The 26160-nt window shown below is 29.3% G+C and overlaps 4 protein-coding genes across 4 annotated transcripts; all 4 read right to left on the reverse strand.

Annotated features, from left to right (window-relative positions):
- Positions 1–209: 209 nt before the first annotated feature.
- LOC8260587 (STS14 protein) lies at positions 210–999 on the reverse strand. The gene has a single exon (XM_002522345.4). The coding sequence runs from the start codon at positions 905–907 to the stop codon at positions 386–388; it is 522 nt and encodes a 173-aa protein (XP_002522391.1). The 5' UTR covers positions 908–999; the 3' UTR covers positions 210–385.
- Positions 1000–4149: 3150 nt separating this feature from the next.
- On the reverse strand, positions 4150–4554 carry LOC125370589. The gene has a single exon (XM_048376538.1). It carries the CDS (start codon positions 4552–4554, stop codon positions 4150–4152), a length of 405 nt encoding a protein of 134 aa, XP_048232495.1.
- An 11209-nt stretch (positions 4555–15763) lies between these two features.
- On the reverse strand, positions 15764–16637 carry LOC8260585. Its single transcript, XM_002522343.4, has one exon. It carries the CDS (start codon positions 16532–16534, stop codon positions 16046–16048), a length of 489 nt encoding a protein of 162 aa, XP_002522389.2. The 5' UTR covers positions 16535–16637; the 3' UTR covers positions 15764–16045.
- Positions 16638–23838: 7201 nt separating this feature from the next.
- LOC8260584 (pentatricopeptide repeat-containing protein At2g22410, mitochondrial) lies at positions 23839–26152 on the reverse strand. Its single transcript, XM_015721247.3, has one exon. It carries the CDS (start codon positions 26039–26041, stop codon positions 24041–24043), a length of 2001 nt encoding a protein of 666 aa, XP_015576733.1. The 5' UTR covers positions 26042–26152; the 3' UTR covers positions 23839–24040.
- Between the last annotated feature and the right edge of the window lie 8 nt (positions 26153–26160).

Raw genomic sequence — 26160 nt, forward strand, 5'->3', positions numbered from 1 at the left:
CCACATAAATAAATTTGAGAGGACATTGCAATGTATTAGCAATTTCACCATCTGAGGTTCATCTTTGTCGGTGGACAGCATCCATCACTTTCAGAAGAACAGATCTTTTCAGAGAGTTTGTCCTATATGGACAAATTTTATTTTTGGTTCTACAGATTTCACCTTATCTTTAAATTCTTGCTGAAGTAAAAGAAAATCAAAGAAAGAACTAAAAGAAAGCTTCAAAGTAGAGAAATTATAATTAACAACAAAATTAGTAGAACTAAAGATTAAAGTGCTGGGCTCATCTACACAATCACTAGTCACTAGCCAAGATTTTTCAAATTACATCAAGATTCAATCCTGGAAACCATTTTACAAACAACACCAATGACTGGCAACTTCTCTAATAAGGGCTCTCTCCTATAATATTACCAGGAGGATTATAGAAACAAACAGTTAAACTAGCTTGTTCTTTAACACAAGAAGCTTGAGCACACCCCAATTCCAATGACTTTTTCCACACAACCTGAGTATAAACACCACACTGATGATTTGGCTCACAAGAATTGTCAGTACGGTTGTAGTAAGCCTTTTCTTGAACCCAATTATCAACAGCCATAAGTGGAGTAACAGCCATGCCACTAGCCCATAATTGGTTTCCACCGTACTTGCTGTTCGTCAGGTTAGCAAATTGGCAGCCCATTTTGTTTCTTTGGTACCTGACTAGTCTGCTTGTTGCATTGGCTAGCATTTCACTCCATTTTAAAGGGCTAACACCCACTGCTGCTCTTGCTTGGTTGTGTGCAGATAGGAAATCTCTAGCTGCACTTGGTAATGGTGGTGTTGGTGCCTGTGCTGCTGCCTCAATGGATAAGTAGCCGTGGCAAATGGCTAGAACTAGAAGAGGAAGCAAAGCAGAAGCCATTTTTCTTGAACTGGTTTTCTATATGATTATAAAAAGATATTTTCTTTGGGGGCTGACACTTGACAGTCCAATTATTTATAGGGTGGCTCCAAATTGGAGTGGTGTGTGAGTGGGAGGAAGAGAATTATTAGGTAAAAATCCAATATACCACATGGGTATAGTTCAAATTTGTCTGCTAAGAATTTAATACGGTAGAAAAATCATAGAATTTGTTAATTGATTGATTTGTGTAGGAGACTTGTCCCATAGTGCAGCTAACCAAGTCTAAATTGTTAATCTATTTCATGCTTTACATCAATTAAAATCCACTCTTGTCATATTGAAAGCTTTTTTTTTTTTTTTAGTACTTTTAGAGAAGAAATGTTGACTTCAAAGTTAAACTATACAAGCTTGCATGCTCTCAAACCTTTTGGACAATGTAGAGTTGTGTGTGCATATGTTCACATCCATCAAGAGATGTTTATCCTATGAATGTGAGAGCGTACACACCATGCACACATCCTCACAGTACCATTCTTCTTATGAAATGGTCATTACAGATCATATTTGCACCATTGATTGCTGACAAGATGCAAGAAAGAAAGCATAATTGGGCTGCAGGTAAAGAAAAAAAAAAGAAAGAGTAAGAAGTCGAGAGAGTTGAGACAGAGAGCAATGAAACCAAGGACACCTGCCACCCAAAATGGGGTTGTGAGATTATGGAATATGGTGTTGTTTATTTATATACTATAGGCAAAATTTGCAGCAAGATCTGATTTCCTTAATAATCAAAAGATTAAATTAGCCTATTGGCCTAAAGGGTGCACGTGAGCTGATTGACTTTGATCTGTACTGAAACTTTTGAGAATGGTGTGGCCATGTGATATGTGAATTAATTCATTCATAACTCACAGGCATTATTAATAGTTGGGATATGAAATCAAGATATATCACGCGGGGTCAACATTAATTTTGGTGGCAACAGAGGAAATATCAGCTGCTGCCAGTGGGGGGCTGATGTCCATTAGCTGACATAGAGCTTTAATGGCTTCTTGTTCTTATGTTATTAATTATCTTCTGTTCTGTATATGCTTTCAGGACAGACAAAAAAAAATGCTGTCGCCCCTTGTGATAGAGCTGTTTCCAAGCTCGCCTGACAACAGTTCGACTTCATAAGTCATACATCTTCTGCTAGAAATTTTACAATTGTGCTTGCAAGTTGCAGGATCAATCTCATGTATTAATGTTGTTTTTCCTTTTCTAAAAGAGTTCAAATTTGGTTTTATTGCCATAACAATTTCTTTTATTTTTTTATCTTTGGCTTTTAATCTGGATGTCATTTTATATTTACAGCAAAACCTGGATACTTGTTGGAACATCATTTTTTTTTCTTTCACTTTTTTTTTTTTTTAAACCGATATTTTTGAAGATTGAGATCATTAGCAGAAGATAAGAAAATGAGTTTTGTTTTTGTTTTTCTATTTTTTTAAAGAAAAGAGACATTAGATATTATTTTTAAAATATGAAAATATAATGTTTGTTTTTGAAATAAAATAAAAGGTTAATTAAAAATAATTTTAAAAAAATCATTAAATATGAGTTAGATTGACCAATTCACCCCTGGATAACTTTATCTATTGAGATCATTAATATTGGAATAATTAAAATAGCTCTAACCCAACAATTTACTAACATATGAGAGACGAAACTCCATCTAATAGGAACAAGAAGATCAACCCAAATACTTTTTCTACAATCAGGGTCGGGTCACAGAATGATCCAGTAACTAGAATACATTTACCAATTTATTCTTTTAGTTGCAAATGATTAAAAAAAAGAGAAATAAACTTGAAATTTTGTTAAAATTAAAAACATGCACTAATCACAAAACTAAATAAGTGTATCTATATATTCATTTTAGAGCATAGAGTAAGAGTTGAAAAAGGAATAATTACTTATTTATAAAAAGCATAGTAACTCAGACAAATACTGATGTACTCTCTAATGCTGTTTTGCATTAATGAGGCTATAATGACTCATTTATAAAGCAAGATTTTTCTTTTATTTCATTTAAAGGATAAGCCTCTCACTTAGAGGCTTCACCCTACTTCTTAAGTGTGTAATTTTCTTTTATTTTTTTTTTAAAATGAAAATCTGGTATTTACCCTTTAAATAATCAATTAGCTTATACTCTTTTATTTCATATTAATTCTTATTTTTTAAGTAGTTGATTCGGAATGAGAAAATATTTAAAAATTATTTAAATTAGTTTATATATATTGTAAGATTTATTATTTCTATTTTAATGTAAGAATAAAATAAAAAAAATTAATATTTTCTTTGAATATATAAAATTTATAAATAATTAACTAAAAATATTCTGCCTTAATTGAATAAATTTGAGTAGAATGACAGAAGGGGCAGCCCACCTGAGTCTTGTATGGTTAAAATTGGGCTTTGAGAAATTGCTCTCGTGTCTTGCCATAGGCCTTCTCATATTTTACCGGTTACCTACTAATAAATTGTACACCCTTCCTCATTAATTTTGTTATTGAATGGCGGTTTAGTTTGGTTTTTGATATATTTATAAGTTAAATGTTTCCATTTGGTTTACAATTTCATCTTCAACAATGTTAAACCAAACAGAACTTAATATATATCATATCATACAAATTATAATTAGCTACTATGTTCTTTAAATTGAAAATTCATTTAGAATTATAAATTATGAGAATTTATAAAGTTGACTTTTCCTTAAGAAAATTTAAGCTAAGAATTTAAAATTTTAATAAATATGATTAGAAAAACAAATACAAAAATCATTCCCTCTTCGCTAAATTTCCTTCTAACCCAAAGAAAAAAGTCATTATTACATATGTAGCCAACTAGAAAATGCATGATGACTTAATAAAAAAAAAAAAAAAAAAAATGCATGATGACCTACAAATTTAAAATTCCAAAGCCCGCATCTCCTTCTCCTTCCCTGTCCCTGTCCATTCATTTCTTCATCTGAAACCTTCATGCCGAGCTTGCTTGTGATTATGTTGATAGGCTGCACACCGTATTTTAACCTAAATTTTTTAACAGTGTTCTCTGTTCATACCTTCTTCCCACTTATATATATGTTCCACACTCCATTTGTATCTCATTAGTTATAAAGTTTAACTCAATTAACAAGTTTAACCTATATTGATTCTCCTATTGACCTTTCACAGATCTCCGGTCGCCGGGGCTTGTGCTTAGAATTATTTCTCGAACATAGGTCAACTTTGTTGTCTTAATTTGTGCTGTCCAAGTGCAGAGTTGGCTTTGACAGCTAGAGCACATAAGTCAGGCAATAAGAGAGGCTTACGAGATTGAGACAGTGGCAAGAGGAAGTAAATTTGACCCATTTGGAGATCTTCATCGTCTTGCATGTGAGGTACGCATGTTCCTATGGACATGGACTCTGAGCTGCAGAGGAAGTAGTTTGGGTTCTGGGATCTGATTTTTCTAGCTTTTGTTGCTTGCTTTAGCACTTGTAGCTTCCCATCTCCATGGATGACCATGATCGTTGTCGATGATGATGATGATGATGAGGAATAGTAGTAGTGTTGTTTGGTGTTTCTCGATCCTGTCTTTTGATTTTCACTTCCCTTTCCGATTGGAGAGGAAGCACACAGACCCATCTTCTTTGTGTTTGCGGGTAAGAAGATAAGTGAGAAAGGTCAATTATAGCAATTTCTTGCAATAACTCGATCATGGTCATCATACGATACGAAGTTATGAACACTATCAAATATTTTCTAAAAATATTAAATAAATATTAATTCTTTTGAATTAATTTTAATATATAAGTTACCGTTATTTTATTTTCTTTATCATGATCACACCATTAAATTATTAAAGAAAAAACATAAAGTCCTTCTTTCACTTGCGATAAAATTCTTTCCTCATACATTTTAAGTCTTTAATTTAAAGATTTAATTCCATTTTCCATTAAAAAAAAAAGAACCATAATCGAACTGATACATTATGAATAAGTCATTGTTGTGCATGTCGAATGATCTTTTTTATTTTTGTCGTTGTGTCTAAGAAATTCATGAGCACCAATCTTTTTATAACCAATGAAGGTACCATAAAAGAATTAAATAATAATATCTTTTTATGGTCTTTGTCTTTCTTGTCATTATAATCCTCACCTTTTTTTTTTTTTCGATCTAACCCTTTTTAATAATAATAATAATAATGTTGATGATCTTTTTAATGACTTTCAAATAACAAGATTCTTAATACAAGCTCCCTAGTTTAATCACTTTTAGTTATGTGCCATTGAAAGTGATTATCCCTAAAAGCATTAGTCAATTTAGCTAATGAGTATTTTGACTATTGCTTTCCACGCTAGGGAGTTTCCTTACCTTGAAAGCTAAAAATGTGAAATTAAAATTTAATCTGAAGTATTATCTTAAATTGAAGATGATATTACAAATGCACATATGTATTCTTTATTTTTATGAATTTTAATTACAGTTAGTTTGATTCATAATATATTTATATATTTTAGTAGATTTAAAACATCAATAATGAAAAATATTTTATTCATTTAGAAACTAAATAATCAATTTGTAGTTAAAATAAATAAGGGTACCAATCTTCGAGTTACAGATTAGCAATTCAAAATTTAAATAATGTTGTATTTGAAATAAAATTTTAAATAATGTTAATTTGATCGATATATTTTAAGTAATTTAAAATATCGAAGTTCTAGCAGCTTTTCTTCTTTTTTTTTTTTTCTTATGAAATATTTTTAATCCATTGCCATTAATATTTTAAATCGATGATGCTCCATCTTTTTCAATTTGATATTAGTTCATTTTGGTTCAATAAGTTTAGAGTTTTCAATTTGTTTATTTTTTTTTTTGTTTATTATTGAAACTTCTTGAATATCCATTTTATGGATGCTCTGATACTATTTATGAGATTTGTAACGTAACTCTTAAAAAGAATATTTATGGAGTTCAGTAGATTTAAAACATCAATGATAAAAAATATTTTATTAATATATTTATTATTTTACACATTTAAAAACTGAATAGCCAATTTATGGTTGAAAATAGATAATTGCACTAATTCTCAAGTTCCAAACTAAAGAGTTCTACTAATGCAATTGAAATATAAATATATAACTTTAGCAAAACTTTTTTCACTCCCTTATTGTTTTTTTATTATTTAATAATTGAGTAAAATATATTTTTATAAAGAGTTAGCCGATGCTTATTTTTCAGATATCGTTATTACTTTTTTTCCGAGAAAAGAAGTTCACAATCCGTAGGCCTTCTAATGTATATAGATACAAATGGTCTAATGGGAGCAAGAATTTCCATTAACGTTGCACAAACACAGCCACCACATTTAATACTTCTAACCCAAAAACTCCACAAAGAGGATAAGTTGGCTGTCAGATTTTATAAGGACAAAATCAATTAAGATACTATGCAGATTTTAGAGTTCATATATATGTGGATTTTAAACCCATAAATAGCGAAACTAATAAACTTTAAAAGTTTTCCTGTTTGAATTCAGTACAAAATTTATGGATTGATAGGTGTGATACTAAAAAATTGAGTAACTCATCAACCTCTATAAATTTTGTTCCTTGTTTGGTTTGTGAAATAACATATTTATTTAAAATTTATTACACTTTAAGTAAAGATTGAGTGAAGTTCTTAAATTGTTGGATTAAATATTAAAAAGATTTATCAATGTAATTGAATAATGTAAATGATATAAAAAAATTATCCTTCAATTGAGATTTTTTATAGGAAAAATTAAGAAGAGAGACTGTGTTTAAATTTTATTATTTTAGTATGCTACAAAACTTTAATATGTATTCTCATGTTTTACTGATTTTACGGTTATATAGCATCCAACGAGTGAGAACCACTCTTTTAAAAATTAAAAGAAAATAAAATAAAACAAAAAGTAGTTAATATTTATTAAGGGACTCATAATTTTTCTAATGTTATTATTAATAATTAATAATTTATTTGTTAAATTTAATTTTAAAAATTTTATATTGAATTTACTATGTTAATATAGAAAGTGCAATTTATCTTTCAGAAAAATAGCTTACTTGAATTAAAAAGAGTAAATCTTGAATTAAAATAGTCCAAACAATAAAAAATAAAAAAATAAAGAACTTATTTAGTGCCGCCTGTAAAATTTAAAAATCTATTTGAACTTTATTCTTATAATTTAAATTTACATGAGTATGTTTGATATTCTATACTAGTATTACATTTGCTCTTTTTGTACTTTTAAGACTAATGAAATATTTTTCTATCAATATATTAAAATAATATTATTTTTCTTTATATTTTTACTTTTTTTAATATGTACTCAAGATTTTTATGAATTGCCTGAATTATTTTAAAATAATATTAAAAATATAAATAATACATAAAAGACTATATAAATACATAAGAGATACTAAAATACATGGAACAATATACCGTGTTTTAGATTAATACTTTTTAATTTTTTAAAAGAAATTACAATCTCAAATACATTACATATGAAAACCAGTTAAATATCAAATGTATAATAAATATAAATTAATTATTATTTTCTATGACTTAAATAAATGTATATTAAATATAGATATATAATAAATAATTTGAATATTGTTATCATAATATTATAATATTTAAATTATATTGAATGTCTATTATTATGTTTATGGATAGATTTTTTATGTAATCTTTTATATTTATAAATAGATGTTACAATCATTGTAATGAGAGATATACATACACATATATACACATTCTTTATTTTCTTTGTTCTTGTTCTTTATTTTACAACAAATATATATTATATATGTACTAAAATACAGCTCAAACATATATATATAGAGATTCAAAAACATATAACAGAATCTTTTAAAAAATGCCAAACAAACACCATTTGCACAAAAAAGAAATTCTAGTGTATATCTACCGTACTTTTATAAGTATTTGTTCACTTTATTTTCTTTGTGTATAGAAGTGATATTTTATGTATTAAATAAGTTCTAAAAATAATATATTAATGATGCATCAATTTAGTTGGAAAGTGGAATAACAAAATTTTAATAACTTGAGAGGCTTATAGTGAAATTTTCCAAGTACAAATTCTCATATGATTCACATTATGGGTGGGGACCTTTTCTAAGGGATATGCAAGAAAGCTCACTTGATATATATATATATATAATATCAAACATATACTTTCAAAATTGACATTAATGTGCAAAGGAGAGGACCACATTCTTTTAAGAAATGATATAAGGAATAATGATTTTTGTTTTTGTCAACTTGTTGCAGGCAACTGCTTTAAAGTATTAATTGATTAAGACAGCTTTCTTTGTGGTTCATGGAATAAAATGACCCAACAGAGATTTTTCTTTTTGGGAAAAAAAGGGAAAAATGAAAAAAGAAAAGAAGAAGAAGGTGAATTGTTATATATTTGTTAAAACTCTTTCCAAAAGTTCTCAAGTTAATTTTGAGTTTTTAATTGACCCGCTAAAGACTCGGTGGGTTTGAATTATATAGAGACGATAATTATTTTTATATATAAAAATAAATGCAATAAATTATGGTAATATTAATGAATAGTAGGAAATAAATATAAAGACGAAAGAAATATAAATCATGATAATGTTGGCTACCATGCTCTTGTTAAATAAGTCATCACCCTAAAATCATATTGGGAATATCAAATAAGATTTGACAAGTTTCCTTATAAGAGAAGGATACATAGAGAGGTGTTTGAGTAGAGAGTAAAAAAAGAAGAAGCTTTTCAATTAGTAAGTTATTAAGATGACATTCCTTACATTCTCTCTTAATTGTTCAAGTTATAAGATTCATATTGAATTAATAATTCTATGTTCTAAGTATTTAATTTAGAGATTAAAGTTCTTACTTTTCTTTTCTTGTCTTTCCACCAAACTTTAAATGAAAGATATAAATAAGAAAGAACCCCACAATATATGTATGTCAAAAAAGCTGAAGGGTTCAATTATAATTTGCACTCAAAAGGTGGAAAAGATGTTAAATAATGACACAATCTTTATCATGCAGTAACTATATATACAACTCAATTTGTAGAAGAAGCAGCATGGAATCTTCCCTTCTCAAGTTATCAAGATGGCTTAGTGGAGGACAGCATTAGAGATGTGATATCAAGAGTCCTACAGTATACTTAAAGTCCAAAAATCTTCTGTAATTTCAACTATGGATATTGCAGGTTTGTGAAGATGCGTGAGTATATATATATATTTATGACTAAATGAAAATGTGGTGCATGTTGATCAAAAGGAAATGATTTTTTTTTTTTTTTTTGGAAAAATCACATCTACATATATAAGTTTTGGACCCTTTTCAAGAGCATCATCTGGGAAATGGGCATACATGTCTGTCAATGATTCCTTGGCCGGCTATATTTTGCTCTCGTTCAGTACAAAACTGCCCTACTGTGTCTGTAATATTTATTTGCAGCAAACACAGATTAATAAATTTGGGGGGTTAAATCTGTCGACCAAGTTGCATGGCCAGAATCTATCTCAATCAATCATTATAATTATACCATACAAAGGGGAAATTAAGAATTAAAATCAAGTATCTATAATCTCTCTATCTTTATATATATATATATATATCTCTTTATTGTTGCACCAATCATCAATTTTATTTTGTTTCTTTTAAAATATTTTCAAATTTATATATTAATAATAAAAAAGGAGATATGAGATTGTGACAAGAATTAAAAAGTCTAACCATCACATGAATTTAAGAGTACAGCTCAATTTAGATAGGTATGAAGAGTCAAGATTTGAAGACTTTCTGATAATTAATTAATAGGGGCTTTCCAATTTCCACAAGGTGAGGAAGCTACAAGGGAAGTTAATTTGAAGTTTTGACCAAAGTTGCAAAATCAATTGTTTTTTTTTTTTTTTTTTGGTATAAATTAATAATAGCCTGCATTGCATGTTCTCCACAAAGCAACAACGCCCATAAAATAAAACCCATAAATTGAAAATTACCCTTTCAATAATATCATAATTCAACCAACTATGTATATGATAGTTGATGGCTCGATTATTATTCATATGAATGGCAATGATAAATTATTAGAAAAAGGCCACCCTTTTTGCACCACTTTCTCTAATATAAACTGGGTGGCTCCTTTTCATTCCTTTTGTATATTAATCTTGTTTAGGGAATTGCTCTTCACCTTCTTCATTTATATTTGCAGACATTGGATTCTTCTGGGTAGCTAGCTGGCTGTCATCATGGGTTAGGAATTATGGACTCAATTATCTTTTATTTCACCTCTGGAAATCAATAAACTGCTGACTGCTGATTAACATCCTAATTCATCAATTTGTAATTCCAATAATTTATTTTATTGTCAATCATTTCTAATTTTACTGATTCAGAGATAATTTTAATTATTTTAGGAAAATAATTTTTCTTAAACAGAACAAATTCGATTGTATATTTTATCCTATCTCATTACCTTAAAATTAAAAATGTTTTAATCTGAGATTTTAGATTTCCTTATAATTTTTTCCCAATTGGCCAAGTTTTTCGTTTTTCATACATGATTCTTTTTTTATAAAAAAGAAAAATCAATTATTCTTTTTATCTCAATTTGTGTTAATGGTCAAAAAGACTGAATTTTAACTATTTCAATACATTATCACAATACTCTATAAATCAGCTGTCAATCAAAAGCTTACCAAGCCAACTGAGTAATTTATTAATAATATTAAAAGTTATATATTAATGTGAATAGGGACATTCTGAATGAAGAGTAAAAGCTATTTAAAGTTTTTTTTTCTCTTTTATTATCCCATAAATTTCAGAAAAATAAAAATAGACAAGCCTTTCTTTAAAACATTAACTCAACAAATTCATTTTAAATTATACTGAAGAAGGATCTTATAATACACCTTCCAAATCCAGCACTAATTAGGGTTTCATTGGCAAATTAATAAAAGTTATAGGCTAATTTGTTCAAATGATTCTAAATTTAACTTATTAAAATCTTTAACACAAATTGAAGGGATAGAACTTTAAGAAATTCTATGCTTTTTTCCAAATTTAGCCTTTGTCCGATCTGCCTGTGGAATTGAATTGTGGGTCAAGTGGTTGAATACAAAGTGGCAATGGGCACATAGATAACAACTGTGTCAATACGAAGCATTACATGCAAAATTCCATTTGACAGGACAAACAAAACGCTTCACTGTCATCTTTAAAATCCTTTCCCTCTTTACAAAACCGACTAGACAATGACTCTTTACCCATTTGCAACGTCTCATTTTTATTTTTCTTTTTAAATTATTCCTTGTCAACATCTTCTTCTTCATTTTTCTGTCAACCAACTCATTTTATATTTCCATCTGCCTTACTCACCATTATAATTTTTCATGCAAATTAATTCAAGTCCACATGGGCACATTTTACACCCACGATATTGTGCCAACACAATATTATTGAAATGATCAGAAATAGAATTGCAAAAAAAAAAAAAGGTTAGTTTTCAAATATCATATTAAATTCTCTATTTTTTCCTATTTCGATAAATATTTACGTTGAGATTATCAGATTCAGAAAGAATTATAAATATCTCGAGATTGGATTAAGAATTTGAGTTGCATATAAATAAACATGTAATTTTAATTTTTATATATTTTATAATTCGCTTTCGTTTAATTTATCAATAATATTATATATTTATTATAAGAGATTGATTGAATTATTCAATAAGATTGTCCAAAATTTAATATTTCCTTCGAGATTTTAGTATTTGGCCATTTCTCTCGACATGATTATAAAAGTATTCACCTACATTCACATAGTGTATTTTAAAAATAAATTTTGAACTCTAAGAAAAAATTGAACCTTGATTGACATAAAAATAATAATTTAATCTTTATCTACTGGATTAGCCCAATTGATTAATTGTGATTAACCATTGATATCTTATCCGTTCCCCAATTCTTGTATAAGATAAGAATAAGATAGCTCAGATATGTAGAAACAAACTTCCAACAATTGGACAAAATATTGCCATTCAATCTCGGAAGTGAAAGTTTTGTTTTGTTTTTTTTTTTTTCTGTACAAACAAATCACATACCTCCAATTCTCATTATTTTATTTTATCCTTTTCCCTTTATCCTTAAAACAATGATTTCTTTCCCTGAAAAAGAAGACAATGATTTTGATTTTATTTTTACTTGCCTTTTCTTATCCCTTAAAGCCTTTGCTTTACTATTACATCAAGTGATGAGAATTGCTTGAAGAAAATTATTAAAGGTTAATTGGCATTTGAATAATTTAAAACACCTTAATTGGTACATCTTTTAGCAATTTTAGGATATATTTTTACCTTTCTCACTCAAACTAGTTCTCATTAGTTATTATTTTTCAATAGAATTGATAAATTCTACCAATATTGGTGGATATAAAAATACAAATTTACTAACAATTTATTCATTCATGTTATTTGTATGATTAATTTATTTTTTTATATTTAAAAAATTTCTATTTTATATATTATATATAATTTAATTTATAATAATATTAGTATAAAATATAATTTTTACTTTTTATTTTTGTGATATTTCTCCCTACATTTATATTAGTTATTTATAAAAATTACATAGTACAATCTTATAAATTTTTTATATTTATTTAATATTAAGGTAAATAAATATAATAAGTATATAAATATATATATATATATATATTTATCAGCTTTAATTTTATATGTATTTTATTGCATTAATAAGTTCTCTACGTCCATATAATAATTATTTTTGAAAATCATATTGTTAGAATTCTTGCTATTTATTTTTTTATTATAATACTTTTTTGTTTAACCTTTAGAGTTATTAATTCTATTTTAATGTTTATAAATAATTAAAAATAACTAACTTTATGTTTGAGTGTCTATCTACAAGGAAAGAAAATTGGTTCTTCTAAGACATGGCAGATTCACGCCCGTGAACTTTGATTCGCGGCTATGAAACTTCAGTTTCTCAGAGATGAAGAATTCTTATCTCAGACAATATAAAAAGCAGTAACGTTCACAGCATCCTTCCTAGCCGTAAAAACGAGAATTTACGCGCATGAAAATGATCTCCTCCCTAAAATCAGAAGAAACTACAAAAAGGTTTACAGAGAAAGTTTCCAAGCCATGAAGGAGATCTTTCCAGCCGTGAAGAAATATTCACGCCCGTAAAAATGATATCCTCCTTTAAAAATATAAAAAATCACAAAAGAGTTCATGGGAAGAGTTCCCAAGCCTTGAACACGATTTCCCAGCCATGAACAAATTTTCCTAGCCGTAAAAAGGATGTTCACGCCCGTGAATGATAGCGACTCTCCAAATCTTCAAGGAATCATAGAAGAGCTCACGGGCAAATTTTTTTCAAGCTGTGAAACCTAAGTTCCTAGCGTTTAAAAAAGTTTCCAACCATGAAAGCAATCTTCACGACCGTGAAGAATTATTCACGATCATGGCGGGTTCCAACTTTTCAAATCTGCTTTTTGTGTTGATTATTCACGATTGTAAAAAATTGTTTATGCCCGTAAAATTGTATTTATGAAAATTATTGAAATGACTCTTTTTGCATTTAACGAGGGTGATATCTATTTCACTTAGAAGTATTTAAACATCATTTCTAAGTGTTCTAGGTTAAGTAGGAGCATTTATTTTCAGCTCCTATTGTGCATTTACTCTCAACAACTCCAAAATCTTCATATTTTCATCTTGTATTAAAGATTCAAGCTTATAATTGAATCTTTGGGTAGTTCGATATTTAATTCTTATATTCAAAGCTCAAAAGGTGAGATTGAGTGTTTGAGTAAAGGATTAAAAAGTTCTTGGGATTGAATCTTACCACTAGTAGACTGGATATTATGTTTGTCGTATGTTTATGTGCTCGCTTTCAATCTTATTCTAAAGCATCTCATTTACATGTCATGAAAAAAAATTTAAAATATCTTGTTGGGACATTCCATTTAGGTTTTTGGTATTATAAGGGTAATGCATTTGATTTCATTAGCTATTTGGTTACGGATTATGCCGGTTGCATTTTAGATAGGAAAAGTACCTTCGATACTTACCAATTCCTATGAAATTGCCTTCTTTCTTGGTTTAGCAAGAAAGAAAATTTGGTTGTCTTGTCAATGGCCAAAGCCGAATATGAAGCTGCCGATTGTTGTTGCACTTAAGTATTATAGATTAAACAACAACTTGTAGACTTTGGAGTATCTCTTGATCATATTCCCATAAAATGTAATAACACTAGTGCCATTAACATCTTTAAAATCCTATTCAATATTCTAGGACCAAGTATATAGATATTAGGCAGCATTTTTTACGTGATCATTTGCAAAATGGGGATGTTGTATTAGAAATTGTTGATACAACACATCAACTTGCGAATATTTTTACCAAGCTCCTTAATGAAGAGCGTATGAACTTCATTAAAAGAGAAATTGACATGATTGAAAAATATATTGTGAATCATATTTACTCTTATTTTTCTTTGATATATTTGCTTAAGATATGAACCTTGAATGTTTGTTTATCCTAATTAAGTACTATTATGCGGTATATTTTTAGCATATATAAACTCTCAAGAAGCTTAATCTATGCTTAAACATGTTTGGAATGTGATTTTAAAACCTTCAAATTTTTTATATTTTTGTTTGTTTCATAGCTGGGAACAATTCTTCCCACCCTTGAAAGACAGCTTCGTAGTCGTGAATTATTCTTTACAACTTAGAATACTTAGATTTGTTCTTATACTTGTAAAAGAACACAAATATAGTTAGGTCTGTAATTCTATTTGATAGTGGAAATCTCAAGAGAATTCTTGAGGAGTTGATGTAGGCAAGAGATTAGCTGAACCACTATAACTTTTTGGTGTTGTGAGTTGTTATTTTTCATCTTTGATTTATATTGTTTTTTATTTTTTATTTCAACCAATTCACCATATCTCGGTTGTCACTAGAATTACATTTTTAATATTATATACATATAAATTGAAACTTTTTTCTAATCATTATATTCAACTAATAAATTTTATAACGTATTATAAATTTTTTTAAGTGTAGTTTATAGTTCAACTTTAGAATTTTTATTATTTTATTATTATTATTATTTTATTTATATATAAATATATGAATCTAAATATATATTTTATTAGAAAAATAATAAAATTTATTATTAATACATAGTAGCTATGATAATTATGATACTTATTATAATTTTCTTTAAGAATATAATAGTCTTATGTTTAAATAAACCGTAAATTTTTACTATATTTATTATTAGCATTTAAAATAATAATTAATTTTTTACAAATATTATAATTGAACTTTTATAAATATGCCATATGTGATATTTTTTTATTAAAAAAATATTATAGCGTAATTTTATAAAATTCTGTCACGTGAAATCTCATAAAAAATTTATCTTTTATTATGTATACATACATTATATATTGATTTTTTAAATTTTTATAAGTAAATCTACCATATATACGAATTTTCAATTAGAAAGCTTACGATTAAATATAAAAACTATTTAACTATAATTTAATGATTGGATACGAATTTATAATATAAAAATATTAAAAATTAGCTTAATTTTGTGAAAGATTAAAAGCTAATGATGGCGTTATGATTGTTCAAAATTATCTTATATCCATAAATAATTTACCAAATCTCCAATGTGGTCTTAGATGAATGAGTATAATACTTTTCTTCCTAAACTACTATTCAACCAAGACTTAACATTTAAGAAATAGAAATGGAAATTTTTGAACTCTCACTAACGTACGCAGCAAATCAATGTTGCTTTCATAATTTTGATACCACTAGTCAACCCTTTTCATTTAAAGAATGACTTATGGAATTATTTATATAATAAAAGGCTCATCATTTGATTCTATGGGCAAAATTGTAATACAGCCCTTAAATTTGTGACAGCCAATAGCCATAAGTAATGTACACATTAACAACATCAATTCTACGATAAAAACTTCCAAAATGAACCCTCATCGTCACTATATTTACATTTATACCCTTCATTTCAATTCATTTCCTAAACTACCCCTTTCTACTCAGGAATTGCACTCAACATTGCCGTAAACTTTCCCCTACCAGCGCCCCTCCTCGACCCACCGTCGCCGCCGCCGCTGGTGGCGGAGGCAGCCACTCTCCGACTAGACTTCCCATCACCGGAATACACCGCTTTCCGGCGGCAGGTAATTTTATCAGCACCATTATAATTAGTGCTTTTCATTAAAGCGGAGCTAGCTTTAACAGCCAATGCAGCCATTTCTTCAGGTTGTAAAGGGTGCTTTAATCTACTTAAAGGCACAGCAAAATAAAGCTGACCAGGCTGAAGCAATTCATCATCGTTAATAGCAGAAACGACATCGTCAAACTCCATTTCATCAGCATTACAAATGAAATAAGTAGGGTTAATCTTAGAAAGAACATAAGAAACTTTAACTGGGTACGAGAATTCCTGAAGCCTTCCGTCCTGCAAAATCAATTTTGCAGTGGCGACATGGGTCGATTCACAAGAACTGCAAATACCCATACGGTGCAAGTAAAATGCTGTTAAAAAGAATAAAAAACCTTTTTTGGATATGGAATCTGGTTAAGTCAAGAAATGTTAATAGAAAGTTTGAAACTTTGAGAGGCTATTAGAGAAATGAAAAGGGCGTTATGCGTATATATAGCAGGAGAGAGAGAGAGAGATGCCTCGTAAACTGTACCATTGCAGCCACGTCAAATTTGTCGTTTAATGTAAACATCGATCAGTGGGCAGGAGTTGCCAGGCTGTAAGTTGTTGGAGACAGCTTGTATGTGTGTTATATAGCTTTACTACAACCCTTCTTTCTTGCTTTTATTACAAACTTAGGGACTGCGGGGCTTTAGCGTTTAAAGTAGCGACCCACCCAGTGAAGAACACTCTTCAATTCAGACGATTTTTTAATGAGAATCAAAATATTTGCAAAGGGAAAAAATTGTATCTCCATTAATTTTAATAGATAGAAAAGAGAAATAAACCACTTATTCGACCAAATTAACTGATTTATTTCCTTAAATGGGTGATGTAATTAGAAGGTTAGCAACTCATCTCTATGCACTTTTAATCAAATTTAGAATTACTTTCAGATATTAAGATAGTAACAAATTTAATTTTTTTTATTTAATTAATAATGAACTACTTTTACTGAATCTATTTAATGGATGCTATTCTTTTTGCTGTTCATTTAAGAATTTCCTTATCATTTTTTAAATGGATTGTTTAACTTTATTTTTGTTCTGTAATAAATGTGATGGCTGACTTTAAACCAACGTATTCCCAGTTGTTTGAGAGCATATGCTAATGAAATTTCTCTTTAAGTTGATAAAACAAAATACAGTTCTCAAAACTTCTTTTATTTAAAAAGAAAAATGGCTTAAGCAACGGAGTTTTTGCGTTCTAGAGACTTCTGACGGAGATGCATTATTGAGAATAACTAAGGGTAGCAATCTTGATTTGGGTGGGAATCTAGACTCAGACACTTGAGTACAGTTCTTGAAGGACGAAAGGGGATAGTGTAAATGCGCAAAGGTGAAAGTGGAGAAAAAGAAGCAAAGAAAGAAAGAAAGAAAAAAAGAAGAAGAAAGGTTTTCACGTGAATAGGGTTTAATGGGGGTACCTAAAACCCACCATCTTGAATGATGGAACCTCCCCTTCCATTTATGGCATTCGATAATTGGGGATGTTTCAGCTGTATTGAAAGTATGTTTTGCTCAATTCAAGATTTGGTTTATCATGGTAGGCCAATCTTAATTAATAACATACAAAAAGGACTCTCTCTCTCTCTCTCTCTGTGACAGGTGATGTCAAATATAGTGCCTTATGATGATGAATTAAATAAATTTAGATGAGAATTTCAATCTCATTAAATTTATATAAAGTTTGTTGGATCGGAAAAGTAAGAGGGGAAAATAAGTAGATGAAGCATAGTAAAGCTTCATCATTGCATCAACTTTTTTTTCCTTTTAAACACTTGTTTTCGGTAACATTTTTCACTTTTAAAATATTTAAATATGATTAACTTTCAATTTTGAGTTGGGTTCTCCAAAAAAGAATTGATGAATAATAAAAAAAAATTAGTGACATCTTTTATTCTATAATAATTATATTTCTAAATTAATTACATTATCTTTATATATTTAATACGATATTAAATTTTTATTTTATTTTTATAATAAAATAGATATTACTAATTTTGTAATATTTATAAAGAATTATTTAATTTGATTTAAATTTTATGTTTATTAAATATTTCTTTAATTCAAATAAACTATTAATAAATACGGTTACTGTAGCTACCAACCCTTGCTCTAATGGTAGCTCATGAAGCCGAAAACTCCATCAGCATATCTTGATTACTTACCAAGAAGATCGTAAATTTCACTACTTTTTCTTTTCTTTTTTTAAACTGTCTTTGCACTTTTGGGGGTTTGTGTAATTTTAAATGTAAAGTGCAATGTTTCGGGAACCAATATAATCATAATAATAGGAAGGGGAGTGGAGACTAAGTGAAATTAAATAAGTGGGAAAGGAGGGGCCAATTAAGAAGGAGAAGAAGAGAGAAACGTGGCAAGAAAGCATAGAGAAAAATGAGGTGCGGTGCAAAGAACATAGGAAAACACGTGGAAATGAAGGAGCCTATAAACAAAGAAATACACAGAAAGAAAGGAGACAAAGGAGATGGCGTAAGAAAATCCTGAGCCTGAGCCTGAGCCTGTTGGTTCAATCAATCAGTCTCTCTCGTTTCTGCATCCTGCATCTGCATGCATACTATTATTATTATTATTATTATTATTATTACAGGGAGGGAGGGTCCTTGTAATGCGGCACCATTTTGTTTCTATGGCGCCATATACATACACCTTACAGAAGTATGGCCCTCCCCTTTTGCTCTTTGCCATCTCTCCACTCAATCATTTTGTTTTTCTCTTTTCTTTAACGTGCTCTCAATCTCATTGCCTTTTCTTTTCTTTTTCTAAATTATACAGTCGTCGGATTGGACCCTTTTTGCAACGTATAGTATTTTATATATTATATATAGTTTGCCATTTTTGTATTAATTAAGATTCATCATCAAATGTTCATCCTACAATACATTTGCGACATCCCCTTTTCTTTAACTGATGCTATCTTCCATATGCAACGATTCAGAAAAGAATACCATAAAGTGTCGGGAGGGAATGAGGACGATCTCTTGTATTAATGTGCAGCACATGTGCATGGAGAAATCTTGAAGGCTAAAGAGTACATGTATATTGTACATTAATTTGTACTGCTATATAATAAATATTTGTTTGATTTTATTTTAATCTTCTTAAATCCTGGATTTTGTATTGAAGGGGCCATGACAGGGGCAGGGGGACAGTATTGTGTATGTGCAGAATGCATGTTCTTCTACATTCTTAACCCATATCTTGTGTGGAAGATCTGTATTCTAGTTTTCTTTATTGCTTAAATTTTGTGGGCTGATAATTGGATTAATAATTGAGCAAAAAATATTCCCAGCAACCCTTTAGACCTTTTTTTATGAAGCTTCAAGCCCTCTTCCCCTTCATCACCCAAAATCAAAAAGCATCATGAAATAGGTTGGAGGTAAAGAATCATGGTTTCTTTAGCAAAAACACCTACCTAGATTCATTGCTTTGCATCACTCTCTAACTTACTAGCTGATGCTTCCTACTGTTTTTCTTTTTTATTCTTAATTATAGTGTTATGATTACTAAATCTTTTAATTCATTATTTGCATTAATTAGTAGTATGACTTCTAATTTTACTATCATATTTACTAAAACTTTTTACTTAATTATCTTCATTTCATAATGCTCACTGAATTCTTAAAAGTTAATAATAATAATAATATGTTTTATATAATATAATATTATAGCTAAGATCGCAGCATAGATTTTTTAATGCAGTGGTTCTTAACATTGTATGGAACTTATTAATTAAGAAGTATAGAGTCGATTATTGGTCATCATTATATTATTAATTTAATTTCTTAGAAAAAGATAAAGTGAGTTGAGTTTGTCCATATTTCAAAAGATATTATTGCAAAAGTATATTAATAGAAATATTAAACTATTTTTAGAACTTTTTGTAATAAATTAAAGTTTTAAATAAAATGGTCTATATTTTTAGTAATAATATCTCAACCAATGTATTTACAATCTAATTTAGTGCCGTTTAAACAAAATAAAAAATATAGAAATTAAAATACTTCACTTTAGAAAAAGAAGTTAATTGAAAGTAACTATTAGATTTAACATTGACTAACGAAGTAAGAGCAATTTGGAGTTATTAATTAGAAAGCAGCAATGCTATTTAATCCAATGTTTTTGAAACCAAAAGGCATGTTTATTCTTTATTTTCTCCAACTATTCCTTGCTTCAGTGGAAAGAAATAGATTAAGAATTGTCGCTAATGCTGTCTTGATTTTGTGAATAGAAAAATAATTCATGTTCTGAAGATTTAGAACAGTGACAATTCAAGGATCATGTTCTTGCACAATTAACAGAATTATTGAGCAAGCATAGTTGGCAAGAACAATTAGCAAAACCTACCAACCAGCAAAAACACATAACAAATTTATATATACAACCCTATAATTAATTACAACCCAATTAATCATCTAAATAATTTTTCAAATTAGATCTGTTTAATTATGATGCAGACAATATTTCTAATAGTATCTTTGACTCCATTTCATGGATTCACATTATAAAGTTAGCCCTTGTCATTACCATGAAAGTTCCTTCACAATTATATGTCTCTTTCTTTTGGCTAATGCAAGGTTGTCATGATCAATTGGTTGGTCCCTCTTAGACAAATGATGGTGCAACAGCAGTAAAAAAATGTTAAAAGAATTTTTTGCATAAAATATTGGAGCATCAAATGAAGCATAATCAACAAAGAACTTATGTCTTTCTTGAATACATTTTGCCACATGGTTCAATTATTTGGTAAATGGACTTTGTTTAACTTAATAATGAGGTTATCAATTTAATCCTATAACAAAGATATTCTTCATACATAATTCTATATCTCAATTATATATTTTCAGAATAAATATCTAAAACAAGGGAAACTTTTTATTTCTTGAATTAAAAAAATTCCTTTTTTAATTTCTTATTTCAAAATAATTATGACTAGTTCTACAGTGTTACCCATATTGATTTTTTGCTTTGTTTTAATGAAATGGAACAAATTATGCTTTCTCTCCAAGAAGGTTTAAGAAAATAAAATAATAAAATTAAAATAAAAAGAGAGATAGAAAATTAAAATTTCCTAAATCAGGGGCTGGAATGATGCCAGATGGGTTCTTAATTTGAAGAGATATTTGCAAATGCTTCTGCTCCTACTAAACTTCACAGCTTTAGGCTTATACGATGAAAACCTTGACAGTCTTAAGTCAATAAATTCTATAGTTTAAAACCAATAAATTCTATAGCAGCTAAAAATTAAAATAGTAATACAAATGGTTATTGTAATTTATATTTAGTTTCCTTTTTATTATATAATTTTAATTTAATTATTTAACTTTTATTTTACTTACAATTTAATCACATCGTCATTAAGAGATTAACACATTATATTTTTCTCTATTAATGCCACGTGTCAATTTTCCAATTACAAAGTGCTTAAATTAAAATATAACCAAAGTTGAATGATTGAAATGAAACAATAATTACAAAATTTAATAACTATTTGTATCATTAACCGTTAAAAGTTGAACATATTGAATGTAGATTAGTAAATTAACAGACAAAATCAATCGAGAAAACTAAATTTTTGTTAACTGATATTCACTTATTTGGATGAGTAGATTACTGTTTTGCATCTTTGAACTTTCAAAAAGTGTTGATTTCTGCACAATCAATACAGAAAAGATTGCAGTATAAATGTATATCTTGAGTTATGAGTCTCACGTAGCACATCTCATAAGATAAAGGCTTCCAATAAAGCCAACAACCATGTTGGCGGAGACCCTTTATTCTTCATATATAATTCTTTTCGTCTAAATTTCTCCTTTGCTCTTTCTGGAAATTAAATCCTAATTGCTTGACAAAATGCGATTTATTTCTTGATTGTCATGTTTGGATATGATTTGTTTTTTTCTTTTTTTAAAGGAAATTAGTATTAGATAAAAGTAGGAGTAAAGCATATCTGTATAACCAAACTCGAAAAGGAAAAGACACAATCATACGTCCTCTCCTATTAGATTGGAAGATGAAATTCAACAACCGGCTCAAAAATAAAAAAAGAAGAATAAAAATAGAAATACAATTAGAGGACACATAATGATTTTCAATAAACCGGTCAAAAATTTGAGTTTAAATTTTGAAGGGACAGTTTTGAGAATATTTTATTAAAAGTGTGAAAGTTCTCGTTCTAGTTGAGTATTTCAATTTGAGAAAAAAAACATAAAATAAAAAATAAAAAGGAAATAATAAAGTAAAAATGAATATTTTGATGTTATAAAATACATTGACTTACTAATATAGAATTTATTTTGTTAAAACTTAGTTTAGTTATAACTAATTCCATATAAATTTAATTATGTGAAATTTAAATTAACTTCCACTTCATTCATAGTACGTAAACTTTAAATTTATAAATAAATTGACCATGAATTTTATAAAATTTAACTAAACACTATATAAGTTAGATGCTATAAAAACGGACTTGGGTCATATCTAAGCTAGCAACGACTCTATGAATATTCTGCAGTAAAAAAGAACTTATATGCACAGCCAAAATTGCTGCCACTGATTGTTCCTTCCTCCCAATTCAATGGTTAAAACAAACTGCTGGATAAACCAAGCAATACTAATTTGTAAGATTTGGGTTAGAGATCTCAGAAATTTTAGGTCGGCATAGTATGTTTTGTGGTATGTAGGTGGATTTATATAATAAAGTCCAGCCTTTGTCCTTACTGGGAAATTTCCTTCAACTTGAAAACGATTTGAGATTTGTTAGGGTTGTCAAATGTCATGATCACTTTGGTAGGTGCCTGACTTGACTCTTCCCTTGGTATGCACATTCATCCTCTAAAACCTAAATAATGGTTTCAATTATCCATATTAGAAAGGTGTGTGTGTGTTCATGAACTTGTACATTATCTTATTATGCACATCTTTGAGTGTACAATTAACAAAATTATCATTGTTTTATTATTTGATTTGATTTACATACATGTTTAGAATATAAAACCTGGCTGCATAAATCCATGATGACTTGATATTATCCCTTATCTAAGTTGGATGAAATGATTAAAAGAAAAAAAGAAGGCAGGGACATATCAGATGAGAAAGATTTTGTAGCTTCTTCTTCTTTCCACCAGTATCTACACTTGCTTCTATATCTATTGGTCTTATTAAGAACCCAATATGAAAATAAAGGAGTATCTGCACTTGCTTTAGAATCTCAATATTTAATGAAAATCTCATAAATAAAAAAATCTAGAGAAGAATTAGAGGTGGATAATCAATTCTGAGTTAGTGTGCTTACAGTTTGTATTAGTTTTTCTTGTTTTTCGTTTTTTTCTCTCATGTTCTCTACCTTTTCTTTTACAGCTTTCCAACACTATATCTACATAAAATATTATAAAGTTGGACTCTCCTTATTAGAAATCACAAGATTTTAACAAGCAGCTCTTTCTTATGGTTTTCTGTAGCTTAGTTTTGTAACAAGTGACACTCTAAATATATTTTCCAACTCTTGATTTTCTTTAATAATTTACTTTTCAGTTTTATCTTTTGGAACTCAAGAATTGAGAGTTATAAAGACTCTTGAATGCCATGCACATGCAATCATTCATGTATAATTATGAAGATTCATTTTCTTTGCAAGTTTCTTACATAGATGTTGAATTTTCATTCTTGGGTTAACTTATGTACTCTAATTTTAAGCTAAAATTAGAGCTCAGGAGTAAAGAATTTTAGGAAATTTAGTAAAATAATATCATTTTTAAAAAAATCATAAAAATATTAAGTTATAACCCTCGCAACGCCCAGGTTACCGACTAGTTTCCCATGATTCTGGAACCATACTGGACATGTTGCAGTAGTACCCTATTGACTTCAGATGATCAGATAGTTGATCAAGTAGGGAATAAACATTGCTTGAAATTTGAAGTGTCTTGTCATCAACCATGAATTTATAGACACGTCCCTCAATTTCAACTAAGCTAACTGCTCTGCATTTGATGATCTCATTGTCATTCATTAATTTCCTGATATTCTTCACGTCTTCCCATCTTCCAGCTTCAGAAAATAAGTTTGAAAGAAGCACATAAACCCCTGAACTGTATGGCTCTGCTTCCAACAGCTGTTTAAGGATTTGTTTCCCTATCTCAACATTTCCATGAGTCCTACAGGCTCCAAGTAAGGCACCCCATATCACAATATCAGGTCTCATTGGCATTACTCCTATTACCCTAACTGCTTCACCTAAGAGACCTCCTCGTCCAAGAAGATCAACCATGCATGTGTAATGCTCGATTTCAGGTTTAAAACCATAGATAGAGCTCATTTTGTCAAAGTAATACAGCCCACTATCTACAAGACCACTATGGCTACAAGCAGAAAGCAATCCCATAAAGGTTATCTCATCAGGCCATACACCTGCAGCTTGCATCTTTCGGAAGAGCTCAACAGCTTCTACTCCATAACCATGTAATGCAAGGGCACCGATAATTACATTCCAAGACACTAAATTCTTATTTGGCATCTCGTTAAAGACATCTATGGCAATCCTAAGGGCACCACATTTTGCATACATGTCTATAAGTGAGTTGCACAGTGTAACACTATACATACTACTAGTGCCACATATGTAATTGTGGATTTTCTTTCCCATGACTAAATCACCAATTTGACCACAGGCTGAGAGAACAGAAAGTAGGGTAGCCTCATTGGGCACCACTCTGAAACTATGCATCTCATGGAACAGATCCAATGCTTCCCTGCATTGACCTCCCTGAACATAAGATGAAATCATTGAATTCCAAGAAACCACATTCTTCTCTGGCATCTGGTCGAAACTTTTCCTAGCATATTCTACAAGCCCCTGTTTAGCATATGCAGTAATCATAGAAGTCCAGGAGACCACATTCTTATTTGGCATCTGCTGGAAAACTCTTTCAGCCAATACCAAAGCCCCACATTTAGCATACATATCAATTAAAGCATTCCTCGCAACTAAATCTATCTTCATTCCTGTAATCTGAATATACAAATGCACAAACCTACCTAAATTGATATCACACCTCCGTGAACAGACCAAAAGCAAGTTAACTAGAGTAAAGTCATCAGCCTCCGTTCCTATTTCTCTCATCTCTTTGAACAACAAAAACACTTCTTTACACCAACCCAATTTAGAATACCCACCAATCATGGAATTCCAAGAAACCAAACTCCTCTCAGACATATCATCAAACATTTTCCGTGCATATCGAATAAACCCACAAGCAATGTAAGCATTAATCAAACCATTTTGAACGCAAATTAATGATGCAAAGCCCAGCTTTTGAGCATGCCCATGAACAATCATGGACATCCAATGCGCCGATTTGGAAGCACAAGCTTTAAGTACAAAAGGGAAAGTGAACTCATTTGGTGAAAGACCAGAATCAATCAGTTGGCGGTATAAAAACATAGACTTTATTGGACTATTACTATTGCAGTAACCCCTTATTAGACTATTGTACATGAACTTATTGGGTATAGAAATTTGGTTAAATACAAGGTGCGCGTAGTCAAGATTGCCCGCATCAGAAACAGCACAGAAAGAGACTAACTTGCCTAGAGTAAGAGTCTGATCGGTGAGGTTATTGAGGATGATTTGAGCATGGATTTGCTTCGATTGTTTCATGGAATTGCATTTTTCGAGTAGAGAATGGAGGATTTGGTGAGTTTGGGACTTAAATTGGTGGACTGAGATCAGGGTGTGATTAAGGCGGGAAAAAACGGTTGAATGTTTGACGGGTAAGAAACAAAGAACATGGCAGTTGGACATTTGGCTTCAAAAAGAAAATAAAAACTGAAAATCGTTATTTATTAGATATTTCACATTTGATACAGCGGTGAATCTCAAAGTATATGTAAAAGAATTATCGTAAGCAAAATAAGAAGTAA

Source organism: Ricinus communis, chromosome 7, assembly GCF_019578655.1.
Source record: "Ricinus communis isolate WT05 ecotype wild-type chromosome 7, ASM1957865v1, whole genome shotgun sequence".
In the NCBI taxonomy this organism is placed as follows: domain Eukaryota; kingdom Viridiplantae; phylum Streptophyta; class Magnoliopsida; order Malpighiales; family Euphorbiaceae; genus Ricinus; species Ricinus communis.